Source organism: Staurois parvus, unplaced genomic scaffold (genome assembly GCF_062004578.1).
Source record: "Staurois parvus isolate SC_StPar_1 unplaced genomic scaffold, SC_StPar_1.0 ptg000432l, whole genome shotgun sequence".
Classification (NCBI taxonomy): Eukaryota; Metazoa; Chordata; class Amphibia; order Anura; family Ranidae; genus Staurois; species Staurois parvus.
The window spans coordinates 12,323,923-12,343,043 of NW_028318228.1; the positions used below are offsets into that span (position 1 = coordinate 12,323,923).

Consider the following 19,121-nt stretch of genomic DNA (forward strand, 5'->3'; position numbering starts at 1 on the left):
AAGAGTGCCCCGTCATTGGTGTCAGTGGGAGGAAGAGTGCCCCGTCATTGGTGTCAGTGGGAGGAAGAGTGCCCCGTCATTGGTCTCAGCGGGAGGAAGAGTGCCCCGTCATTGGTCTCAGCGGGAGGGAAGAGTGCCCCATCATTGGTGTCAGCGGGAGGGAAGAGTGCCCCATCATTGGTGTCAGCGGGAGGGAAGAGTGCCCCATCATTGATGTCAGCGGGAGGGAAGAGTGCCCCATCATTGGTGTCAGTGGAAGGAAGTGTGCCCCATCATTGGTATCAGTGGGAGGGAAGAGTGCCCCATCATTGGTGTCAGTGGGAGGGAAGAGTGCCCCATCATTGGTGTCAGTGGGAGGGAAGAGTGCCCCATCGCCAGTATCAATGGCAGGAACTATGCCCTACTGCTGCTGTCAGTGGGGGAATAATGCCTCAAGGGCCAAATAGAAGCATGCAAAGGGCAGAATCCAGCCCCCAGACCAGTTTGGAGACCCCTGCTCTAAGCAAACAGTTGCCACTCCTTTAGTAAATCAACCCCAATACCATGAAATCAGGTATGCGGTAGGCCTGCAACGTCAGAAGAATATTTTGTCTAGGTTTTTTTTTTTTAAATATGCATAATGTTCTGGAAGGATGTGTAACTGACGATTTCTGCATTCACTCTAATGTCGGGGATGCTACTTCATGTTCTCACCAAGTCAGAAGAAACCAGACAAGTAAAACATTACAAAAAAAAATCTCTTTATTGGGTTTAAATATGGGTTGACATTGATTAGATTTCTATGACAAACTGTTCCACTGCAGATAGATATGCTGGTTTTAAATAGTCTTTCAGTTCATCTTTGCTAACCCAGACATATTCCCCTTTTTGCTTTGAAGTCTGTAGTCCCTGGCTCTTTAGCATTGCTTTGAAGAAAAAGACTTTGGCTCCAAACGTGTCTTCTGTCCGCATTGTCTTGGGAAACTTGTACTTATAAAAGCCACAGGGAGCATTTCCTAAGAAATTCGCCTCAGCACCATCACCTGTGCAAAATACAGGATATTCTTGACTATGCAAAGCCCATTATCAGCCTCTGTAGCATTCCAATTGAAACAACTTACTTTAAAATATGAATAAAAGGTTGCAGCTAAAAGAAGACTAAGAACTGCCTATGAGCTGAGTTTCAAAACGAGCCCACACAGTTTAATACTGGAAGCACAAGTGGTGTTACAAATGACTGTCCACACCAATTGCTAACCAGCTTACAAAAGAATAAAAAAGTTAACCACCTCCAGTCTGGGCCAATCCTGACACTTCTCATACATTTATAAAAAAAAAAAAAAGTTCTAATCATTGCTGCATCTACAACCAAGATATTACTGTTCCCGTCTGAGGAGGTGTGTATGTGAAAAAAAGAAATCGAGAATTCATGAATATAAATTTATATATCAGGCACAATTTTAGATTTTTTTCAAGTATTTACCAAAACATTTTCAAGCTATAGTTATATAATGGATATGGGCTGAAAGTGCACATTCTCAGGTATGTACATCCAAATTGGAGGAAGGGTTTAGGAATTAAAGCTCTTAAGAGCAGCCATCCCTCTTTCAATGGATCAAAAGTAATTAGACAAATATAATCATAAATAAAATGTTCATTTTTAATATTTTGTTGAGAATCCTTTACTGGCAATGACTGCCTGAAGTCTGGAACCCATAGATATTACCAAAGACTGGGTTTCCTCCTTTCTGATGCTGTGCCAGGCTCTAACTGCAGCTGTCTTCAGTTGTTCTTTGTTTGTGGCTCTTTCTGCTTTTAGTTTTGCCTTCAGCAAGTGAAATGCGTGCTCATTTGGGTTGAGATCAGGTGATTCACTCGGTTATCACAGAATATTCCACTTCTTTTCCTTCAAAAGCTCCTGGGTTGCTTTTGCAGTGTGTTTTGGATCATTGTCCATCTGTACTGTGAAGCGCCATCCAATCAACTTTGGTGCATTTGGCTGAATCTGGGCTGACAGTATATCTGTAAACACTGCAGAATTAATCCGTCTGCTTCTGTCACATCAATAAACACCAATGACCCAGTGCCACTGGAAGCCATGCATGCCCATGCCATCACACTGCCTCCACCATGGTTTACAGATGACGTTGTGTGCTTTGATAATGAGCTGTTCCAAGCCTTCTCCACACTTTTTTCTTCCCATAATTCTGGTACAGATTAATTTCAGTTTCATCCTTCCAAAGAATGCTTTTCCAGAACTGGTCTGGCTTTTTTTTTTTTTTTAAGATATTTTTTTGGCAACGTCTAATCTGGCTTTTTTATTCTTCAGGCTTATGAATGGTTTGCACCTTGTGGTGAACCCTCTGTATTTGCTCTTGTAAAGTCTTCTCTTGATTGTAGACTTTGACAATGATACGCCCACCTCCTAGAGAGTATCCTTCACTTGTCTGGATGTTGTGAATGGGTTTTTCTTTACCATAGAGAGGATTCTGTGATCATCCTCCACTGTTGTTTTCCCATGGATGTCCATGCCTTTTTAGGTTGCTGAGCTCACCAGTGCATTCTTTTTTCCTCTGAATGTACCAACCTGTTCATTTAGCACTCCTAATGTTGCTGCTATCTCTGATAGATTTGATTAGTTTTTCAAGCCTTCCAAGGGCCTGTTTCACAGCAATAGATTACAAATATCACACTTAGAATCAACTCCAGACCTTTTATCTCCTTAATTAAAGAAATAATGAAGGAGTAGCCCACACCCAGCCATGAAACCACTTTTAAAATCAATTGTCCAATGACTTTTGGTCCCTTGAAAAAAGGGGGGATGGCTGCTCTTAAGAGTTATAATTCCTAACCCCTTCCTCCAATTTGGATGTACATACTCTCAAATTAAACCTTTGAGTGTGCACTTTCAGCCCATGTCCAAATATATATATGGAACTAACTGTACCCAGACAGGAAGCAATTAAAACCCCCAGGAGATACTGTGCATATAGCACTTGTGTCCATCTAAATCTGCGAAGGAGTTTCTGAGCTGTGTAGTCAGATAGCTAGCCCCACCCACCTCCCTAGCTATCCAACAACACTGATCAACGAAGACAGGTTTCTGAGTGACATTTCAAGACGGAGAGAGGGCATGAAAAGCAATGCATACAGAGGATGCACAGCCTCTGCACCCCTCCCAAACACATTGTGCAGTCTCTTCATCTGTCATCTTTAGTTTCCAAGGCTGCAGACTGCTATTCAGGACACAGAGTGTAAACTGTCAGCTTGTGTTGTGAATGATTGCAACTAGAAAAAAAAAGCTCTTTTACAAAAACACAAGCTTGTCCAAGCAGCCTCAGCTTGTGCTATGGTCAGCTTGTGTTTTGGTGAATGAAAGCCCTTTTCTTGAGCTGTACTCATTAAACACAAGCTGACTGGACCTGTAGCCTGCTATTCTGGGGGAACCGAAAAAATGGAAACAGACTGTTTCTTCTGGTGATCATTCTTATTTAACATCTTTTATATTACTCTTTGGGATGTCCATGTGCTTCAAGATAAAAAAAAAAATCTGTTTTTTATTGTGCGTTTTTTTTTTCCCCCCACTTGCATTATTACCACCCTTAAACCTAACAGATTGAACACAAGCTGACAGAAGTAACACAACAGCCTAATCATTGTGAGGTAAGGGGTTATACAACCCAAATAAAATTTTACAGCAGCATCTAGGAAAAATGTCAGTGTTTAACAGCGCCACTTTAAAAAGGCACCCATCTTATAACATATTAAGTGGAATGGACTAGTCTCACAGCTAGTCAAATTTTGTGTTTTGTGTGCTGCCATTGTGTATCTCTTTGGGAAATGTTAGTCTTCTGGCCTTCAAATTCTAAATGAGTAGTTTTTCTTAAATAACAAACATATCATGCTTACCTGTTCTGTGCAGTGGTTTTGCACAGAGCATCCCTGATCCTCCTCTTCTCAGATCTCCCAGCAGCACGCCTGGCTCCTCCCCTCTGTGAGCGCCCCCATAGCAAGCTGCTTGCTCTGGGGGCACTTGTGGGTGTTCACTTGTTCACAGACAGATCGTGGCTCGGTCCAACCCCCACTGGCTGTGATTGACAGCATCGGGAGCCAATGGATCAACCTGCTGCCTGTCCAGTGAGAGTGCTAAGAGAGAAGCTGCTTTTGTGAAGCTGCTTTTGTGTACATTGCTGGATCAAGATGTGGCTATCCAATGTGGATTGGATAGAGTGCAGGGATTAGAAAGCTTATCAGTTTGCTGTGGAGATCCCCCCTCTCTCTTTGTCCGGTTTATCATTATTGAAAATAAAAGAAAAACTCCCATTTTGGGTTATCCCCAGAAAAGTAATAGAGGGGAAATTTTCCAATGGGGACACTAGTTCTGGTGACCTAGGAGTCCCCAAAGCATTCTCTTAATTTGCAGGAATTTCCTCTCACTTCCTGTTTGGCTATAGGACAAGTGAAGGAAAATCTCCACCATGGGACACAGACGGTGGAGGAAGAAAAAAAAAAATCTAACAGGTGACAACCCTCCTTACTCTATCCAAAATGAAGAAAAAAAAAAAAAAAAAATACCCTTCATTTTCTGTTCAACATTGACTAAAAAGTGATGGGAAAATATCCTATATAAAAAGACAAAAGACAACAATAAAAAGGTGCCAGAGGATCCAACTAACCCCCCCTTTTTTTTCTTTAAATCTAAAGTCTTTCGCTGGTTTCTGAGCCAAATTTGTTTATATCACCATATAGTCTCATCAGTAATGAGACGAAATTGCACACATGGTCCACTTTAACTGCCTAAATATAATTACACAATAATTATAATCAACAGTTTTCTTTTTCTATAAAAGACTTAATCATGTATGAGATTGTTGGCTACTTCGTTTTTTTTTCTTTTTATCTCTCTCTCAAAAGAGTAGGAAAGATGTGGAGGAGAAACAGAGGGAGAGAATTATTCCAAAGTTCAGTTCAGGGATACAAGTTGGCTAACTACCTTGACCTCTTTAATATGTAAAAACTCAGGTTTTCAGCTCAGGAGCTTTATGCAATACTCAGGGAAAATTGATTTATTTACTTTCACAAATAAAAAGTTTCACTTTGCTGTAGTGGTAGAGAAAACACAGCCACATTTAGAACCACATTACCTGCCAATGTGGACAGAGCTCGCTCTGCCGTCTGTCTCATAGTCTCCCCAGCCTGCCAGGCCATCTGAGGGAACATCCAAATATCTTCATTTCCAAGTCTTTCCTTAACCAGCAGAACCAGCGTGTTTTCTAGCTTCCTGTTTAATGATGACCGGTCATTCTTCTTATCGGCTTCTGCAAAACATATAAGGCTTGGCAATTAGAGAGAAGTCTGATTGCAATCCCATTGTATTCAACCAATACTGAAGTACTAAATCTACTATGCTGGTAATGAAGCTGCTAGACCAGCCTCTCTCAACCACGTTCTGTGGAACTCTACGGCTCCTCCAGAGGTTCCCTAAACAATTTTTGCATCTCAGATAACCAAACTACTGAACTTTTTACTTATCTGTAAGGGGAGGATTCTAACCACAAATGTAAAAAAAAAAAGAAAAAGAAAAAGAAGAAAAAAAAAAAAAAAAAGAATTTTTCCTACAGACCATCCAACTAAATGTACTCTGTGCGAGTTATAGAACATGGGTGTTCGACCTGTGGCCCTCCAGGTGTCGCAGAACTACAAGTCTCATTAAGCATTGCAAGGCTGACAGTTACAAGCATAACTTCCAAAGGCATGATGGGACTTGTAGTTCCACAGTGCCTGGAGGGCCAGAGTGGGCACCCATGCTGATTAATATGGTCATTATCAGCAGGGTTCCCTGAGAACAGCAAGTTATTTCAAAGGCTTCTCTGATTAAACCTGTTGCCACCCACATAACACGTGTGACTGCAAAAGGGTGGGCTTTAACTTCTTGCCGACCAGCCACTGTAGAAATACGGTGGCAGGTTGGCAGGGCTGGACAAAACCATGTTTTAAACCGTGCGTTTGCAAAACAGGTAGGAGGCGCATGCCCGCCCTGCCGATTGCGGGTGTCAGTCGCCGGGTCACGGTCGGTCATTACCTACCGTGTCCCGGCGATTATCAGCACTCACTGACAGACTAAGGCTGCAGTGTTTACACTACACCTCTGCTATCTCTCCAGATCAGTGTGTTCCTGAGCAGTACACACCCCCACCCCCTAGTAAAACACTCCCCTCACACAGTTAACCCTTTCAGTAAATAAAAAAGTTAATCCCTTCCTCCCCAGTGCCATTAGTACAGTGTCAGTGTTTTTTTTTTTTTTTTGCATTGATCATTGTATTGGTGTCACTGGGGATGTCAGTGACCCCAAGTCAGTTCCCCCCTAGTGTCAGAATGTCTGCCGCAGTCCTGCCATAAGTCGCTGATCGCCGCCATTATTAGTATATAAAAGAAAAAATATATATATATATATATATATATATATATATATATATATATATATATAAATAAAAATTTAAAAATCCCAGCATCTTTCCCGCCATTTGTAAACGCTATAACTTTCATGTAAACCAATTAATTTACACATATTTGGGGGTTTTTTTGTAGCAAAGACATGTCTCAGAATACATTTTGGCAGAAATTTATGACTAAACTTGATTTTAACTTTTTTTTACTGGACAGGTTTTATAGCAAAAAGTCCAAAATATTGTTTTTCTTCATCAAAATTGTCAGCCTTTTTTTTTTTATAGCGCAAAAAAAAAAAAAAATGCACAGGCAATCAAATACCACCGAAAGAAAGCTCAATTTGTGGGGGAAAAAAAAAAAAAAAAAAAAAGGATGTAAATTTTATTTATGTACCGTATTGCATGACCGCGCAATTGTCCGTTAAACTAGCGCAGCGCTGTATAGCAAAAAAATGGCGTAAACTGCAGTATCTATACCATAGTTTGTAGACGCTATAACTTTCACACAAAGCAAGCAATATACACTTATTGGGATTTTTTTTTTACCAAAAACATGTAGCAGAATACATTTTGGCCGAAATTTATGACTAACTTTGAGTTTATTATATATTTTTTATAGCTGAAAATAAAATATTGTTTTTCTTCAAAATGTTTGATCTTTTTTTGTTTATAGCGTGAAAAATAAAAAGCGCATAGGTGATCAAATACCACCGAAAGAAAGCTCTATTTGTGTGAAAAAAAAAAAAAAAAAAAAAAAAAGGACGTAAATGTCATTTGGGTGCAGCATTGCATGACCGCGCAATTATCAGTTGAATTAGTGCAGCGCCGAGTAGCAAAAAGAGGCCTGGTCATTAAGGGGGGTAAATCCTCAGGAGGGCAAGTGGTTAACTTTGTCCTTGCCAGTGCCATTTTTTGCACATTAAAAAAAAAAAAATCTATTTAGGCCTGAAGACTGCATAAACCCCCAACACAGTATATATTTTCTGAAAGCAGACAACCTAGAAAATAAAAAACAGCAGCAGCTGCCATTTTTTATGTCACACAATATCACCACAAAAGCCAAGGAAACACAAAATTCTGTAAAAAATACACTGAAGTTCATTTTAGGACATACAAACACATTACACAATTTTTTGGTAAGATATAAAGATGATGTTGTATAAAGTAAATAGATACCGAACATGTCAAACCTTAAATTTGTGTGTGGCTGTGAAATATTTTATTATTAGTTGAGGTGATTTTAGCCGTATTAGTGCATTTGCGACAAACAATTGAGTACTGTCCGGATCATACAGCTGCACCTCCAGTAATGTTGTGTACCTTATCCAGTGCAGAAAATGCAGCAAAGGATCTTATGTTGGCGAAACAGGACAGAAGTTGCAAACAAGGATGAATTTGCACAGACATACCATCAAGGAACATAAAGAAGATGACTTCTGCACACCTGTGGGACACCATTTCGCACAACCGGACCACACAATGGGAGACCTCAATGTTTTAGTTCTGAAAGGAAAATTCAAATCCATCCAGAAAAGAAAAACATTTGAACTAAGAATGATAATTCTATTTGACACAAAAGATAAGGGCCTTAACTTGGACATGGGATTCCTCAATCATTATCCAACAGTTTTATGACTATTAGCTGAAGCTTGACCCCCTCTGCGTGAGTGTAGTATCCCCTCCCCCCCTCGCTTTTGATGCATCTTATCTGTAGTTTTTTTTTTTTTTTCAATCCCTTCTAACATTCTACTTTGTGATTTGTAATTGTACTGCTTAGACCTCGAAGAAGGGGACATACCCCCCAAAGCTTGTCCTCAAAATTGTATGTTCGTGTATATAAAAAAAGTATCACGGACAGTACTCAGTTATTATTAGTTATTACAGATACTTATATAGTACCGTCAATTTGCGCATCGCTTTGCGTATATATTGTACATTCACATCAGTCCCTAACCCTCAACGGGCGTACAATCTACGGTCCCTAACTCACATTCAAACTTACACATACTAGGGACAATTTAGACAGGAGCCAATTAACCTACCAGCATATCTGGAGTGTGGGAGAAAACCGAAGTACCCGGAGGAAACCCACGCAGGCACAGGAAGAACATGCAAACTCCAGGCAGGAGGTGCCGTGGCTGGGATTCGAACCAACGACCCTAGTACTGCCAGGCGAAATGGCGACAAACTTCAGTACCCTATATTTTCTATAGGAGACACTTTAAAAAGCCCCTTATAGATCATCAGTTTATCATTACAGAGGAGGTCTGGTGCTAGAAATTTTTCTCCAACTCCGGCGTGCGCAGCAATATGCAACATGTATCGTAATCTACATTTTTTTTATATGCAGGTGCCCCCGAAACATGCATTTACATTTGTATATGTGCGGGGCCTCAACATTTTTGGGGGGAGATTGTTAAATGTTAAAGTTGCACCCAAGCACACAATGTAATTTTTTTTTTTTCCCCCTTAACTTTTTTTTCCCCATCACACAGGGGGACAAAAAGTCTATGTACTTTCGTGTTGATAGGTTCTCTTTAAATGAGACATCCAGGTATTAAAAGACCCTGGATGTCTACCCTGCGCAGTACAGATTGCACTGCATTACCTTGGGAACCCAGAAGTGGTGTTTCACATGTTGATTACGGGTCAGCAACAAGAAGGGGAGGAGAGCGGACGTGTGTCTGCTCTGCTCCCTGCCCTCTATCCGGTGGCACCAACTATGCTGGACCTAGGCCTGCAGAAGGGCAAGCGGAGCCCGGAATACATGTGCGTGGCAGAACGCCGTTACCGGGACAGGAAGGGTGCATGCAATCTGCTTCCATCTGACAGACAGAAGTCTGCTTGTCAGATGCACACACAATCTCCAGCCATCGGAAGGGTGCGTGCGTGTAAACCCCCCGCTGTCAGGTCCACATGATGTAAGGACCTGGCAGCGAAAGGGTTAAAGAATAAGTTCATGAAGAATATATTGGAGCATCTCCCAGCCCTCCCTTCCCCGTGACGAGGGTTCCTCTCCCTTGCAACCACATTTAAAATGGGCACAGCTGTGTGGCGCTTTATCCGCACAACCACATCATTCATTCACAGGCATCTGTGAATGAACTACAAGTCCCATATATTACAACGACAGACAAGTACTCATGGAACAACGAGGGCACCGATCAGCACACTCCTAGCCCACTAACACTTCCTCCAGCTTTCTAACTAAAAGCCTGTACAAAGCTTTCAGATGTGCATTTAAATTTTTTATTTTTTTTTAAACTTAAAAAAAAGGTGAATATAGCCTTTAACCAATTCAATACCGGGCAATTTTTCACCTTCCTGCCCAGGCCTGTTTTCAGGTTTCAGCGCTCTCACACTTTGAATGACAATTGCGCGGTCATACAACATTGTACACAAACTAAAATTTTATAATTTTCTTTACACAACTAGAGCTTTCTTTTGGTGGTATTTAATCACCGCTGGGGTTTTTATTTTTTGCTAAATTAACAAAAAAAGACCAAAACTTTTGAAAAAAAAAAAAATATGTTTCTTTGTTTCTGTTATAAAAGTTTACAAATAAATAATTGTTCTTCATAAATTTAGGCCGAGATGTATTCTGCTACATGTCTTTGGTGAAAATAACCCAAATTAGGATGTATTATTTAGTTTGTAGGAAAGTTATAGAGTTCACAAACTATGGTATAGATCTGAATATTGATCAATCCTGAAGTACTGACAGCCAATCTAATTTCTTGAGGTCCAAGAATGTCAGAATAGTACAGATATCCCCCAAATGACCCCTTTTTGCAGAGTAGACAGTCCGACGTACTTCATAAGAGGAATGGCGAGTTTTTTGAAGTTGTATTATGTTTGTCATAATTTTTCGGAAAATGAAAAAAAATGAAAAAAAAATTAGTTTCACTATTTTTTTTTTTTTTTTACATACTGTCACCAGTGCAGTACAGCATCATCATATAACTGGCATGGCGGTGATCAGGGACACTGACTGGTGACAGTATGAAAAAAAAAAAAAAAAAAGAAAATTTATATAAAATTATATATAATTTTTTTTTTTCATATTTCACTATGACCAAAGTAGTACAATGTTACCATAGTAACATTGTACTACTTTGGGGAAGTGATCAGTTTTTTTTTTTTTTGTTTTTTTTTTTTACACAATTTGCTTACAGCAAAGAATTACTTTGCTATAAGCAAGCATTTACCTGAATGACATTGATTCATTCAGGGTTTTTTTTTTTTTTTCTTTTGTGCTTAGCTGTGATTTGGCCACAGCTAATCACATGACATGTGCATGTGATTAGTAGCTGTGACCATTCACAGCTAGACACTAGTATACAATGGATGACATGAATGAAGCCATTCATTGTATACAACTGTCATGTGACCTGCTGTGATTGGTCACAGCAGGTCACATGGTACCGGCAAGGGGGCCGATACTCAGATCTGTCAAAGGCCGTGTCCGAGGTACACGGCCGGTGACAGGCTGCGCCGCTCTGCAGGAGCGAAATATGCGCATGTGCGGGAGGACGCCATATGGCATCCACCCGGAACGCTAATGACATTTGCCGCCCGCCATTCAGCCATAGGGCGGGCGGCAAATGGTTAAACACCCACACGCAACAAACGTGTCACTGTGTGGCCAATGTTTCTGTGCTGAGAGTGCATTCATTGCACAGTCCCAGCACAGAGACCAAACTGATCCAGTTTCTTCTCCTATGGGTTACAGGTGTGGACTAAAGCCTGCTGTTGGCTGACATCACTGAGGCAGTCCAGGCTCTGCAGGGATCCTGACAATATCAGCATCCACTCAGATGCCTGACCAGCAGCTGGCTCAGCCTCTCAGTGCACAGGAGAGAGCCTGAGCCAGCCTCTCCTGTCCCCTTCACAGCTCAGCACTCCAGTGAGCGCTGGAGAGATAGAGCAGAGAGCCGGTGACTGACAGTCACCACGCTGCACTCGGAGTGGACACAAACACTCAGAAATCAGCAGTCTGATTGCGCACTTCTCATTGTAAAGCCAGCAGGCAACAGATGCAGCTTGGATCAATGCTGCACCTCCCTAGGCGAGTATAAATATTTGTTGTTTTTGAAAACCACACTTCTTTTATTTGGTTTTAGTAAGAGTTTCACAACACCTGAAGATTGTAAACGTTCCTCTGGGTTAAACAGTTTGAGAAGAGCTGCTACATACTATGTAGGGTATTTCTATTTGATACCTGTTATTCCTGGAGCAGGCTTAAACGCCTTCCACTTCTGCTCCCACATGTCTTCCAGATCTTGCGCCATCATAATACCCTTGCCATCAGAGTCAAAATCAGCATCATAGTCATCAGAAAGTTTAGCCTGCAGGCGAACTGCATCTTCGATAAGCTGAATCTCATGATCAGAGAACAAACTTTTCTCCAACTCAATCTGGAAATAAAATAAAAAAAATACAGAACAATTACTCATAATAGAACAGTGAATGGTAAGGCAGGCCTTAGATGATTATTTTTTTTCTTGCAACAAGGAGGGAGCCGTCCCTGCCTGGAGAACACAGGGATTACTAGAGGCCACAATCACTGGCAATACTTGCATGACAAATCTGCTGGTTGCACCCAAACAATAGATGCATCGACTTGGGTACAATCAGCTTTCCCATACATGGTTATAATTTTTGCTGGTCCCTGCAGAACTGGCCAAAACTCAAACCATCTATGGCCTGCTTTAGTGGCATTTCAAGAGACAAAAAAAAAAAAAAACAACTACCGAATTGCTCTTAAAAGGACAACTTTTTTTTTTTTTATAAAAAAGGAGGATCTTTACCTGTAATAATATGCTTTGCTTCTTTAACCACTTAAACACTTCCTGTCCGGACACTTTTACCCCCTTCCTGTCCAGGGCAATTTTCAGCTTTCAGCGTTTATCACATTTTGAATGACAATTGCACGGTCATGCAATACTGTACCCATATGAATTTTTTACCATTTTTTTGAGACAGATAAAGCTTTATTTTGGTGGTATTTATTCACCGCTGGGATTTTTATTTTATTTACTATGTAAATGAAAAAGTCCAAAAATTTTGAAAAAAAGTGTTTTTTTTATAAAATTTTGCAAATAAATAAATATTTCATCATAAATCTTGACCAAAATTTATTCCGTTATCTTTTTAGTCAAAAAAAAAATCCAAATTAGTTTATAACCAAAAATTATAATTTTTAAACATTTTTTTTTACATTTTTTATATTATTTTTTTTACATACTGTCACCATGGTGACACTGTACTACTTGTGGGGGGGTGATTTTTTTTTTTTTTTTTTTTTTTTTTTTTTACACGGATTGCTTTTACACCCATAAAGGATGTAAAAGCAATTTCATTTCTCTTTCTCTCTGTCTGCATTCTTGCAGTCATTGAGAAACACTGAGTGAGCTGTGATTGGTCACAGCTTGTCACATGGTACAAGGCTGTTGTGAATAGCCTTGTACCATGTGAACTCTGATCATTCACAGATTTCACACGTAGTAAAGCAATGATGTCACAAGTGACATCTTGCTTACTACTTTGCATGTGATCACTGATTCGCCAATCAGTGATCACATGATCGGGACCTCGTACAGAGGTCCCGTCCGACGATCGGTGTTTAACTGTGTCCGGAGGACACAGTGGGCACCGGATCGCGGTGGTGCGCGCTCCCAGGGAGCGCGCACAGCTAGGAAAGGCGGGTGCCATTTATGAACGGCAGCCCGCCCCTGGACTGCCACCACCCTGCCGTTTATAAACAGCAGGCGGACGGCAAGAGGTTAAAGTGGTTGTAAAGGCTGAGGGTTTTTTACCTGCAAGAAGGTAAAAAAACCTGTGTGCAGCATCCCCCCAGCCCCCTCAATATTTACCTGAGCCTCATAGTGATGCATCGATGTGAATGACAGCCTCGGCTTTCCCAGGTCTCTGCCTCCTCATTGGCTGAGACAGCAAGCGGGATCCATTGGCTCCTGCTGCTGTCAATCACAGCCAGTGAGGAGTGAGGTGGGGCGGGGGAAAACCTCAGCTCCGTGTGTGAATAGACACACGGAGTAGCAGGTGGCCCCATAGCAAGCTGCTTGTTGTGGGGGCACCCGACAGACAGGAGGGGTCTGCGGGGGACCTGAGAAGAGGAGACTCCAGGCTGCTCTGTGCAAAACCAGTGCAGACAGCAGCTAAGTATAGACATGTTTGTTATTTATAAAGAACCACAAAAAAAAACAAATGGGACTTTACTGGTACATTGCCGGGAACGCTGCAGGGGGAACATCACAGGAGCGCAGGACAAGGTAAGTGCAGAAGAGATCCCGGAGCAACGCTGCAAGGTATTCCCGAGTGTAGCTCGGGGTTACCGCTTGCGGTGCTGAAACTTTACCACGAGCTACACTCGGGAATACCTCCAGGGAGATTAAACATGTTCAGTAAAAAATTGGGATAAATCAAATTTCGTCATAAAGTTTAGGACAAAAATGTATTTTGCTACATGTCTTTGCTAAAAAAAAAAAAAAAAATAATCCCAAGACATGTAAATTAATTGGTTTCCCTGAAAGTTATAGCATCTACAAATGGCGGTATAGATAATGGAATTTTTTTTTCCCCACTAGTAATGGCAGCGATCCGATCAGCGACTTATAGCGGGACTGCGGTGGGCATTCCGACAAAGGGGGGAACTGACTTGGCATCACTAACATCTCCAGTGACATTAATACAGTAATCAGTGCAAATAAAAAGCGCTGACACTGTACTAATGGCACTGGGCAGGAAGGGGTTAACATCTGGGGTGATCAAAGGGTTAACTGTGTGCTGTGTCACTAAGTGGGCTGTGTGTGTGCTTCACTATAAAGCACACTGCTTTGTATGGCCATACAAAGCAGTGTGCTGGCGCTGACAGGGGAGAAATGTGTTGTTTATATACAGGTCTCTCCCCCATGGGAGCTACTCGGCGATCACTGGGTGCCGCTGATCAATCACTGGCCAGGACCCGATGATTGACAGCCGAGGCTGCGAATGGCGGCATGGGTAGGGCGCTACCCAGAATTGCAAAATCACACATACATTATACACATACGTACATACACACACACACGTGATTTTGCGCACCAGTGCTGCCCTGTAGCAGTTATTCTGTTATAGGGCGACGCAGAACTGGTAAAATAGAAAAAAAAAAAAAAAAAAAAAAAAACCAAAACAAGGATACACTTGCGGTAACACCTTTTCCAGGAGTCCTTCAGGACAGCACCTGAGAGACCTTGGCTCCTCCCCACCTGAGGAAACACCTCCACCCAGAATAAAAGTCCGGCCTCCCCCACTCTGATCTCAGTTCATGATTCAGCATCTCCGGTCACCTGGGGAGACACACAAAAAAAAAAAAAAAAAAAAAAAAGAAAGAGAACCTTACCGTATAGTCAACTGCTAAAAAGGGTGGGTAACTGGCGCTGTCCTGAAAGACTCCTGGAAAAAAGGAGTTATCGGAAGTATAACTTTGCTTTTTCCCCTCCTTGTCTTTTAGGACAGCACCTGAGAGGATACACGAGCACTCGCCCCTAGAGCAGGACCACTGCTTGTAGAACCTTGCGTCCGAAGGCCTGCTCCTCTACCGAGACCAGGTCAAGTCTGTAATGCTTAAAGAAGGAGTTTTAATTGGACCAGGTAGTAGCCCTACAAATCTGTCCTGGGGTTGCATATTTACATAAAATATTTACATATTTTAAATATTTACAACACACTTTTCGTCAGGCAATGAAGGCTATTGATGAAACAGGAACAACCTTGCGCCAATTTTGGAAGGACTATAGCATCTACAAAGCCAAAAAAAAAAAATCAACTTTGCTTGGTGTGAGGTTTCAGCTGTCACCATGAATGGTGTTTGGAAGAACCTTTACCCGCAGTTTGTTCATGAAGTTCATGGACTTGAGACGATGGGTAAGGAGTCCAAAGAGGTCTTCAACAACTTACTGACCCTTAGCACGAAGCTGGAGCTAGATCTGCAAGAGGATGACTTCATTGAACTCCTTGCTGTGCAACATGAGGAGCTTACTAATGAGGACCTGATGGAATTAGAGGTCCAGCGAAAAGACGAAGAGAGCCAAGAGGAAGATGTAACTGAAGAACCAACGAGATTCACAACACAGGAAATGGCGAGGGGATTTTCTTTACTTGAAGAGGCACTGTTAGTTTATGAGGCACAGGACCCCCAACGTAGAACGATACACAAAGGTTGCAGCAGCCATTCAAAATGCCATCCAGTGCTACAGAGTCATCTATGAGGAGAAAAAAAAAAAAAAAAGAGCTACTACTCATCACTGGATCATTTTTTCCAGAAGGTAGACAGAATAGAATCCATCAAAAAACCTGGGTCATCAACATCAGGTGTGAGTGAAATTCTATCTTGCCCTCCATCTCCTATTGCTGATGATCCTTTAGCTCCACCATCTCCCACCTACCCCCCCTCCTTCATTTAGTAACTCTCTTCCACTACGTGCCAGTTGTGGTACTGTACCACCATTTTTATGAAACTGGAAAAGTAAAAATGGTATATTTACAGTATTTTTGTGTGTGATTTTTTTATGGTTTACATTGTATATTTGTGTCAAAGGTGTATAAGACCCCATGTACACTGACTGCTGGAAAACATAACTAAATAACGTCCGTTTAGCTGCATTTATGAGATTTTTTTTTTGGTTTTTTTTTTAAGATAACCTCAGGAGACCTTCCAGAATGCCCTGAAAAAAACAGTAAAAAATTAACTATTTCAGACATTTTGAGAGAAATAGAGAGAGCAGAAGCAGAGAGCAGTATTTGTTGAGATTAGCTGTCTTTTTTTTTTGTGGTGTTTGGATGTGTTCCAGCTCATTTCTGTGCAGAAATTATTGCAGCAGTGTCTAACATATTTTCTTTCATGCAAAACCTCAAAGTATGGTGTACCGGGTCCATTTGAGTACCGGGAAAACACTTTGCATGCATTTTTCATGATGAAAAAATGGAAGAGTTAAAAAAAAAATTTCAACGGCAAACGCCTATAAACGAGGTTAGCTGCGTTTACAAGCGTTTTGCGTTTGAACCGCTGATATAATCTACTGCTGAACGCAAGTTTTCTGGGTTCAAAAAAAACATCTGTAAACTCAAATGCCTGTAAATGAAGATGTGTACACGGACACATAGGAAAACATTAGGGAGAGTTCAGGGGCTGCAGAAAAAAAAAAAACCGCTTAACAGATCCTAAACGTGAGTTTATCAGCAGCAGTGTACATGAGCCCTAAGACTCACTTTGTCAGACTTACGAACAAATCCGACTTACAAACATTCTCCCGGAACGGAACTTATTCGTAAGTCGGGGACTTACTGTATAGGACAGGAGGTGAAGAGAAACCTCCCCAATGGGGACACAGATGGCGACAACAAAAAAATGCTCTAGCCATACATCTAGATAAAAGTATAACTAAAGGATTTTTATTAGCTTTGGATAGGGTTGAAAGGGGTTAGAGCCCCTGTTGTTTGCTGTGTTCCCATGACAGCCAGAGAATCCCTTACTTTAACCACTAGCCTACAGAGCACTTCTACCCCCTTCCTGCCCAGGCCAATTTCCAGCTTTCAGCGCTGTCGCATTTTGAGTGACAATTGCGCGGTCATACAACATTGTACCCATATGAAATTTTTATCATTTTTTTGTGACAGATAGAGCTTTATTTTGGTGGTATTTAATCACCTCTGGGGTTTTTATTTTTTCTTAAACCAAAAACCACTGAAAATTTAGAAAAAAACATTTCTTAGTTTTTGTTATAACATTTTGTAAATAAGTGATTTTTCTCCTTCACTGATGTGCGCTAATGAGGCTGCAGTGATAGGCACTGATGGGGAGGCACTGGTAGGTGGCACTGATGGGCATTGACAGGCATCACTGATGGGCACTGATAGGCGGCACTGAAAGGCAGCTCAGATGGACACTGATATGTGGCACTGATGGGCACTGGCATGAAACACTGATGAGCACTGACACAAGGCACTGATGGACACTGACAGGTGGCACTGCTGGGGCTACACTGATCATCAGGGCACACGGATCATCAGTGCCCCGATGATCAGTGTGCATGTCCCCTCCACGGAAAGCCGATTACCGGCTCTCCTCTGTCAGCGTGACAGCTCGAGAGAAATGCTGATAACCGGCATTTCCGTGTTTACATGTGATCTGCTGTGATTGGACACAGCTGATCACATGACCGAGCCGACATCTTCGGCTCTTTCCGTGATCAGTGATCCTCTGTGTCTGAGGGACTCCCTGAGTCACGCATAAACGTTGAGAATGGGAGGACGTCGTATGACATCCTCCCAGAACGAGAGAACCAACTTGCGTCCGTCATATTACTATATGGCGGGAGGTGGTTAAAGGGCTTTCCTCTCACTTCCTGTTTTGGCTATGGGGCAGGAAGTGAAGGTCAAGTTTCCCCATTGTGTACACAGATGGCTTAAAAAAACCCGACGGGTTATAACCCTGGTTCATGTTTGCGTGTTGTAAGAACAATGCAAATCACACACATTCCTGCAAAGTGCAGCGACTTAAAGTTGGACTGCGGTACTCCGGCGGCCATTTTTACACTGACATTTTTTGGGAACAGAGACACTAATACAGTGATCAGTGCTAAAAAAAAAAAAAAAATTATATATATATACTGATCACTGTACTAATGACTTTGGTTGGGAAGGGGTTAACATTAGGGTGGCAGCACCGCATAGCTACAACTGGGACGCACAATGTGGGAACACGCATATTTCCACAACATGCAATCTTAGTGTAAGGGCCTGTCAGGTTTTTTGCCATCTGTGGCCCTATTGTGGAGATTTCCCTTCACTTCCTGTCCCATAGCCCAAACCGGAAGTGACAGGAAATGCCTCCAAAGTGAGGGGCTTCTTGGTTGTCATGGGAACACAGACAATAAAAACCTAGCAGGGGCTCTGACCCTTTTCAAACCCATCCACAGCTAATAATAAAAGTTCCTCCAGTAATAATCTATTTAGAAGAGCCGTGCAGGCTCTGATCTCCCCTCCCCCCCTCTCCTCGGGCGCCGGGCTCTACCTGCTGCAGAATATTGTCCACCTCCTGCTGTAGGGCGGACTTCCTGGGTGACACCACAGCCGGCCTCTTCAGGCACACCGCCCCGTGTAGCATCCACGACGAGCCGGCCGCAGACGACGCCAACCCCCGCCCTCCTAACAACCGCGCCGCCACCGTCCGGCATGACAGCGCCCCCAGCAACAACCTCCGTACCGGCGCCGCCATCTTGGAACGCCAGACGTCAAGCCGCCTTGACTGCTCCGTACAGACGACCGAACCAATGTATATTCAGTGGGTGGGGGGGGGACAAAAATAAACCATGTACTGAAAACCGCACAGTAGACTTCAACACTTACCCTTCTCTATTATTACTTTCATAAAAAATAAGCTCATTATTTTTTTTTGTTACAATCAATAATTCATTCTGCCAACATTGTTTAACCCTCCCTTTCGTTTTGGTGCGGTCTTAGCTGGGACAGCCCATTGATATAGCCTGGGGGGGGTGTATTTAATTTCAAAAAGTATTTTAACGAGCAAATCGTATTTGGCCATGCTTAATCATTTTGTATATAAAAAAATAAATATTAATAAAGGGTGCTTTGTGCGCTTAAAAGGATTTTTATGTCGCGTATTACTGTGACATT

The 19,121-nt window shown here is 42.0% G+C and overlaps 1 protein-coding gene across 1 annotated transcript; it reads right to left on the bottom strand.

Annotated features, from left to right (window-relative positions):
• Nucleotides 1-719: 719 nt before the first annotated feature.
• Nucleotides 720-18,720, bottom strand: MRPL46 (mitochondrial ribosomal protein L46). The gene is made up of 4 exons (XM_089687665.1): nt 18,499-18,720; nt 11,647-11,842; nt 5,124-5,297; nt 720-1,022 (listed from the first exon to the last, which is right to left on the bottom strand). Exons 1-4 carry the CDS (start codon nt 18,700-18,702, stop codon nt 772-774), a joined length of 825 nt encoding a protein of 274 aa, XP_089543791.1. The 5' UTR covers nt 18,703-18,720; the 3' UTR covers nt 720-771.
• Between the last annotated feature and the right edge of the window lie 401 nt (nt 18,721-19,121).

Bases quoted from the DNA above. Each gene is read 5' to 3' on its own strand.
- MRPL46 (XM_089687665.1), bottom strand. From the start codon at position 18,702: ATGGCGGCGCCGGTACGGAGGTTGTTGCTGGGGGCGCTGTCATGCCGG. The intron at 11,843-18,498 runs GTAGAGCCCGGC...TTTTATTTCCAG, and splicing joins TGGACAATATTCTGCAGCAG to ATTGAGTTGGAGAAAAGTTT. The intron at 1,023-5,123 runs GTAATGTGGTTC...TATTTTGCACAG, and splicing joins AGCTCTGTCCACATTGGCAG to GTGATGGTGCTGAGGCGAAT.